This window comes from Triticum dicoccoides, chromosome 5A (assembly GCF_002162155.2).
Source record: "Triticum dicoccoides isolate Atlit2015 ecotype Zavitan chromosome 5A, WEW_v2.0, whole genome shotgun sequence".
NCBI lineage: Eukaryota > Viridiplantae > Streptophyta > Magnoliopsida > Poales > Poaceae > Triticum > Triticum dicoccoides.
The window spans coordinates 451,009,819-451,017,325 of record NC_041388.1 but is presented as its reverse complement, the minus strand read 5'-3'; the positions used below and the strand labels follow the sequence as shown (position 1 = coordinate 451,017,325).

General features: G+C 53.8%; 1 protein-coding gene across 1 annotated transcript; it reads right to left on the bottom strand.

The window, feature by feature from the left end:
* Positions 1-2,514: 2,514 nt before the first annotated feature.
* LOC119302228 (NAC domain-containing protein 83-like) lies at positions 2,515-3,636 on the bottom strand. Its single transcript, XM_037579260.1, has 2 exons — positions 3,284-3,636; positions 2,515-3,163 (listed from the first exon to the last, which is right to left on the bottom strand). The coding sequence occupies exons 1-2, from the start codon at positions 3,480-3,482 to the stop codon at positions 2,682-2,684; spliced, it is 681 nt and encodes a 226-aa protein (XP_037435157.1). The 5' UTR covers positions 3,483-3,636; the 3' UTR covers positions 2,515-2,681.
* Positions 3,637-7,507: the final 3,871 nt, after the last annotated feature.

Genomic DNA, 7,507 nt, shown 5'->3' with positions numbered 1-7,507 from the left:
GGGGGTGGCTGAGACGAGGATTACCAGAAGGAGAGAAGAAACCGGTGCTATCGGAGAGTGTTGTTGCCGCCGCCGCTTGCGTAGATCTGAGTCGCCTTCGCCGCCGGTGCTAAGAACCGAGAAAGGGTTTGTCCTATATCTAGGGGAGCCCACTTTCACCGATTTTCTTCTTCCGCCATCTCCGCCCGATTCCCCCCTGCACCACGGCGTACGTCGTGTCCTACTTTTGCACCCAACTCAGCCTGACTCGATAGAAACGGCTGATTTGAATGTTTCACACGAGTCAGGCTCTGGGATGCTTTAAGTTTCGTGCCGATGCAAATCAGGTCTCCTTGTACACAACCAAACATATCTTTTTGGGCCATTTGCATTTCTGTCCCTAAGTCGAACCACCTACTCAGATATGCCCCTAATTTCGAAGTATGCTCAAATTTGCCCCTCTGCCGTTAAGTGACCTTACAAAAATGCCCTTCCGTTCCGTTTCCGTCCAGTCAAAAGGGTTTGACCGTCTATGGGGCGTTTGTTGGACATTTTTACCCCTAAAAACAGAAATTAAAGAGAAGAAAGAGAGTGCTTCCTTTTGGCCCAAGTGCAATGTGCACTTTCGGCCCATGTGCATACCGCCAGGCCCACCCATCTCCCCCAGTCGTCGTCTTCGTCAGCTCATCGACTGCACGCGCCGGCGCGCGTCACCGTCGCCCGCTGTTCGACAGCTGCCGCCGTAGTAGCTCGAGTAGGGCTACTTAGCGACGCCGGCAGGCCCTTGGACAACCCTAGCTAACCTTCCCTCCCTTCCCCCGCTCGCTCTCCTCCCCTCAGCTGCATCCCAGGACGGCCATCGTCGTGACCTTCGCCATTGCCGCGGCCATTGTCTTCACAGACGGCTGAAAAGCTATCCCGGAGACGCACACGCCTCGACTTCGTCTACTCCTAGGAGCAGCTCGAGCAGGACCTCACAAAAATGACTGGATCGACCGTCTTCCTCGTATGCGGCCGTCGGAGCGCCATCGTCGATTCGCCGCCCCTGTGCTGCTAAACCACAAATCAATGTCTTAATCGTGTTCGTGGTGCCCCTAAGATGTCGCCGAGCCCCCTAAACCACTGGATCCATGGCTGCCTTCTCGAGTCCGTCGAGCACCGCTGTCGGCCGCCGCCTAGCTCGTCGCCGCGGTTGATTCCGACGACCCCTTCACACTCTGTTGGTACCACTGGACGCGCCCTAGCGCACTCGTCCGAACTATACTCTTCGCCAACAAGTTGGTCGCCGGAGTTGCGATTTCGTCCATCGTCACTGTGGCTTTGGTCACTGGAGCGCGTCGCCAGTCCAGGGCACAGTCACGGGAGAGGGAGGGAGAAGAAGGGAGGGAGGGAGAGGGAGAATGGAATGGAGGGAGGGCTGCTGCGCGTGGGGAGCTGGTGCCGACGGCGCACAATCCAGCCTGTCGGCGCTCGCCGGAGGTGAGACGGAGAGGTCGTGAGGTAGGGGAGAGAGGTGGGAGGGATTTTTCATGTATCTATTTTGTTTGGGGCCCACATGTAAGTGTGTGAGAGAGAGGGTGAGAGGAAGAGTTTTTCCTTTTTTTTTGACTGGGTCCCACATGTAAGTGGCACATGGAGGCAAGGGCAAAATGTCCAACAAACGCCCTGTAGACTGTCAAACCCCTTTGACCGGACGGAAAAGGAACGGAAGGGCATTTTTATAAGGTCACTTAACGACAGAGAGGCAAATTTGAGTAGACTTCGAAATTAGGGGTAAATGTGAGTAGTGGGTTCGAGTTAAGGACACAAATGTAAAAGGCTATCTTTTTCATCTTTGATTAGGTTGTATGCATGCAATCAAACGCTTCACTAGATTTTTCTGTGTAGCGGCCCGTGCCGAATTTTGGAAGTATTCCTGAATTGTGTACTCGTTGTACTGGCAGAAAAAGGGGGACAACTCAGAGGGGGGCCACAAGACCAAACTCCGTCGGCGCTGGTGCGGCGCCTGTCACCCTGCACGGAGAGTTCAGAGCCGTGAGACAACTCGCCAACAGATCGCCTTCCGCCAGTGCTAGGACGCGATCCGCATCCGCAGCCTACCCCCTGCGTCTAAGGCAGAGATCTCGGAGCCGATCCACCCCGGCAAAGGGCCAAGCCAAGTTGTGCATGCCGGCCACTCTCGGCCGGTCGCTCTGCCTCTGCCTCTTGGGACGTGCAGAGCTTGGCGCGCTGTCCGCGGCGAAGCGCGCGCGCAGGTCCCTTTCTTCCCGTCGCCGTCGCTCGCCTCGACGAGCGACAGCGTTGCCCGTTTGGCCTCCGTTTCTAATTTTAGGCCATTTTTCCATTTCAAATTTTAGAGTAGAGCCAAAGGGACCGGTGGTGCGCGCGGAAACGACAGCCGATCGAGTTGCAGCTGCGGCAGCGAGCGACTGATGTTATATGTTCCTGCGGGCTTAATTAATCCTTGTTCGCTTTCGTTGATGAGTGAGCGTCTTGGGGAGACTTGCAAGTTACAGCTGACGCGGATGCCGCAGCTGCTTTAATGGAGGTTTCTTCTCTTCAAGACTTCAACCCAATTCTCATGGTTATCATGGCGCTGCGGCCGTACGTATACAAGGACAGGTACAAGGAAGGCTGGAATTTAAATGCCTGGCTAGGCCTCTCTTTGGGAGGCATGATCGCACTGCAGCAGCAGCTGGAGCTTAGCGTCTTGGATGCTGCTGGCAATGGCTAGTTGTGCTGCTGCTGACCTCTTCTTGGTCTGGAGCGTGACAAGCGTGGTCCGTGATGCAGCTCGAGGTCGAAGACGGCGACGGTGATGGCTGCTCCTGCTGGTGATCGCCGGTCGTCTCGCCGCCGGCTGCCGTCCTCCTTGCTCTGCTTTTCAGAGACACCCGGCACACGACCCATTCGCTGCTCTGCGAGCCGTCATTGGCACCCTTGTTCTGTTCCGCCGCGCCGGCGAGGCGGTACTCGTGCATGACCCAGTCCGTGCGCGACTTGCCGCGGTGGAAGGCGAGCGCCGTCTTGACGCCGACGAGCAGCCGCTTGCCAACCGGCAGCTGCACGAACACCGGCTTCTCCTTCCCCGTGGCCTTCCAGTACCCGCCGGCCGCCCTCCTCCGCCGCCCGCCACGGCCTTGCCTCTGGCTGAAGAAGTAGGCCGATTCCCCCTCGCTCGCGCCTGCAGCAACCAACCGAAAGCGGACCGAAATTAGTTGAGAAGCTTAGCTCATACTGTAGTAATTTTCATGAGGACATGCGTGCAAGAACTAATTAATAATGTCTTTGGGCGGGCACGCACCGGGGAGGTCCCAGGGGTCGGGCATGGCGGCGGCGTGCACGACGGGGATGACGGCGGCGGGCAGCGGGCGGTCGAGGGCCATGCGGCGGAGGTACTGCAGCACCAGCTCCACGTCGGTGGGGTAGAACCGGAACCCCGGAGGCAGCTGCTGCTGCTGCTGCGTCGGCGGCGCCTCCCCTGCCGCCCGCATCTTCTCCATCAGCGTATAGTTGCAGGTTTAAGGTGCAAGTAGAAGGTCAGAAGCTGATCGGCGATCACCGATCAGCCAGGGAAGGCAGTACAATTCTGGCGGTACAGTTTTGGTAGAGGAGAGATGAGGAGGTCGATGAGTGGAGTGGAGACGGAAAAGGCGGGGAATTTATAGGGTCTGCATACGCGCGCGCGCTCTGGCGTGCAGCGGACTCCATCCTGCCGCCGTCCATTGCTTAAGCAGTATGATTCCTTGTTGGAATAGACAAGATCCCGTCTCCCTCACCACTGAAATTGTTCCCCCAACTCTTCCAGTCGAGCACGAAAGCTCGTGAGGCGCCGAATGAATACATTTGTAGAAAAATTCAGGCGCCGCTTCAAAGCTGAAAGGGATGTGATAATGCCATCGATCTCAGTATGTCTAGTTATTTGTCTATGTATTTGACGCTGTCATGTCATGTATAATCCTTGTTCAATAGTAGTAGATGTGAAGATGTCACGTATTTGTATAAACTAGTGCTACGACACAAACGTATAGAAATTTTAAGTACGTAATGGCAGTGCTACGACACAAACGTATAGAAATTTTAAGTACGTAATGGCCTGGCGTATGTGATTGTGATCGTTGTACAGAGCTAGCTAGCTGCGTGCTGGGCTGCTGGCAGCTACTGATACCGCATATGCTCTTGCTTGAGAGATGTTACTCGAGCAGAGCAGGCTATGCACGTGTATTTTGACTGGACGTTGTTTCGCGGGCGATGTCTTTTACGCTAATCAACAGGGCTGATCAATCATACACCATGTGCTCTGCATGTTAATTACTAGTGCTACTAGTATGTGATACGATACAAGCTACCAGCCATGGCGCCACATGTGAACTGGGAACGAATCATGCATGTGCATGCATGCATGAGGCTGGGCCTTTTCCTTTGCTTCTACTTGTAGCTAATCATGCAGGCAGCCCACCATTAGCAACCCTTAAACTATTTCTTCTTTCTTTCTTTCTAAAACAAACGTTGCTTTAACCCTGGCTTTGAGTTGCTTCCTGCCCCCTCCTTCCAGGCAGTCGGGCATCACAAGTTCCCGAATCCCAGGGGCTCTCGGCTCCACAGTAACCACACAATGATGATCGGCCCAGACTGGCGGATAGATAGACAGATATTTCTTCAAGAGGGCCTGCACAGTCAGAAAACTTCAACCGGGATAGATCACGGGCATCAGCGCCTGACTTTGCGATTTCACATCCTCCAATTGATCCTAGTAGCTTTCTTGCGCCTCTTGCGTACCTTCACAATTATGCATATGTCGACCCAGTTATTTCTGTCTAATTCAGCGCGATTACGACGCCGCTTCTTTTTTCTTCACCCGAATCATCGACACCGGCGGTACAAAATCCGGACGACAAGGACAGGCCGCGGGTGGCGCCAAGGAGGCATGTTGCAGAAGTGGCCGCGACCGGGGGCGTCAACGATCGAACTGGCGCGCGCGAGCAAGCAAGCTCGATCGATGTGGAGGGGCAGTAACTTTCGTCTCCGGCCGAACCAGTCGCCGTTAAGGTTGACAGGTGCTGGCCCGGCCGGGCTGGGTTGGAATGAATCCAGCATGCGTACATGAAAATTGTGGACTTGCTTGCTCGTCCTGCCTCGGCGCCCCCAAGGGGTAACTTCCTCGGCGTTGCTACCTGCTCGGTGCCATCCCCGTCATAGCTGGATGGCTTCTGAAACACATACACGTCCCAGTGGACAGTGGTGAACTGGTGTTCATCACTGCCACGCATCGATCTATATATTCAGGTTCAGGCCGGGCTATAGTTAGCTCACACCTGAGAAACAGGGACGGACGGACTGACTGACAGTCGGGCAGAGTTAGTTAGGCCTAATTAAGCCGGCCTGATCGACCAAGCAAGCAAGCAAGCAACGGGCACCTGCCTCTCCTAACCCCTCAAGCTGAAGCAAAGCACCTCCACGCACGCAATGATGATGCAAATGCCGGCTGGCAGAAAACAACCCCCCGGAGAAAGCACATGTGTTATCGGCCTTGGTGGTAGCGTCCGGATGCGGGCAAACGCCGGACCGGAAGTAGGAGGAGCTAGCTCCGAAAGCCGCCGATCCTCGTCAGTTTGCTGTCTGTCAACCGTCGCCGTCGTACGAGCCCCCGTGGGACACTGGGCGTGTTCCCCGGCCTATAGCCTATAGCTGGAGAGCATATCGGTTCGCCTCGCCTCGCCTAGCCTCGCGCAAAGTCCAATCGGGTTAGCTCAGCCGACGCCCATCCCTTCCTTAAACAAACGGCAAGAGGGGGGGCGAGGAAGGAAGAGTGCCGCGGAAATGGCTCCGGAGAACAAGCAAGCAAGCGATCGATCGATCAATCAGCCGGGCGGTCGCGCGGAAAGCTGCCACCAGAAGTAGGTAAAAGGTGAATCAATCATAGGGTTGCCGGGGGTGAGCTCGCGGCGGTTAGCTGGGACGTCCGGCGGGCGCGCGCATGGATTTCCCCGAACGCAAGGCAGGACTGGCGTAGGAACCCGGGAACGTTCGTGTGGCGAGCAGTGTGCGTTTCACTTCACTGGCTCGATCGATCGCGCGCGGCTGATGATGGGGGACATGCTAGCTAATTACTCGGCACTTGTCTGCCGGACGGGCGGATTTGTCAATGGCTTTGGAGTGCGGATGGCTCTGACTTGTGCGTGGCGAGACTGGCCGGCCGCGGCGGACGTACGTTGGCGCCGGGCCGAAGCAACATCGCCGCCTGCATTGTGTTATTCTAGTAGACTTGTTACTACCATCCTACTAGGCAGGATTGATTAGTCGACGCTAGCTGCTCTTTGGTTGCTGATTTGGCGTCAGGTGAGGGGCTCCATCCAAGGTGTGGAGAACTCAGCGGGGTTGGTTGATGCCTTGTGTCCCCGGATACGCAACTAGGACGACCGGGCCGGGGAGCTGCATGCCGATGCTTCTTTTTCTCTGTTTTTTCGCCTTGCCTGCTTAGCGCATCTACAACCGGGCATCCCAATCCCTTAGGGCAATTCCAATATGGATCGGTTTGGACGTTTTTCAGCATCTAGCGGCGTTCACCAAAATTGTCTAGACCAGCCCAGATGTTCGAAATCCCACAAACTGAAGGGCGATTTGTGGGAATTCGTATGTCCGAAATCCCACAATCCGGAACCAAATTTGCGGTTTACGAGCGTCCGGACGTCCGTCACTTGCACATCCGACAACATGGACCCACCCAAAACCGAGGCGGGGCCCGCCCATTTGGCCATTTTTGCCACTGCCTCCCCCTCCCCCTGATCGCCGCCTCCACGTTCCACTGTCCGCCACCTCAATGGAGCTAAAGCTCGAGGAAGAGCCCACATAAATGGTACTTTTCCTAAATCAAGGCGATCTTCGCTTGAGGTATTTAGCTGCACTATGCATGCTACTCTCAAAACCATAACAGAGTGATACTCACTATAATTAACGTGATCTTTTCCTCCATGCTAGATGGTACTTTCCATAAATGAATGGATGTTCTTTCTTGTTTTAAGGAAATGAGTAGGACAAGGAAAGTAAAATATTGTTTTGGTTCATATTATTACAAGATACTCTATATACGTTGGTTTTTATTTTATCGGTTGAGATTACCAAAAAAAAATCCACAGAAAATCAAGCAAGGTTAGGGGCATAATAAAGCACCAAAGGAGAAGGTGAGATGAACCTACTAACTCCATTTTAACAATAGAGACTTCACATGTGAAGTAGTAAACTTGAATCTAGTCGATTTTGGTTCAGACATATTGGCGATATTTTAGTAAGAAATCTGTTTTGCAGCTCCCGCTCCATGGATCCCATTTTTCAAAAAGGAAAATCATTTTCTAAAAGTTTAAAATCTGACAAAAAACAACATGTACAAGTAGATGTATTCTTCATGTTATATTTATTTTATATGTCTATATATATAATTTCCATTGACGTGAACACTTTTTCTGGCTACACATGAACATTTTCCCTTGCAATACATGAGGACTTTCTAACTTACCTTCTTACAACATGA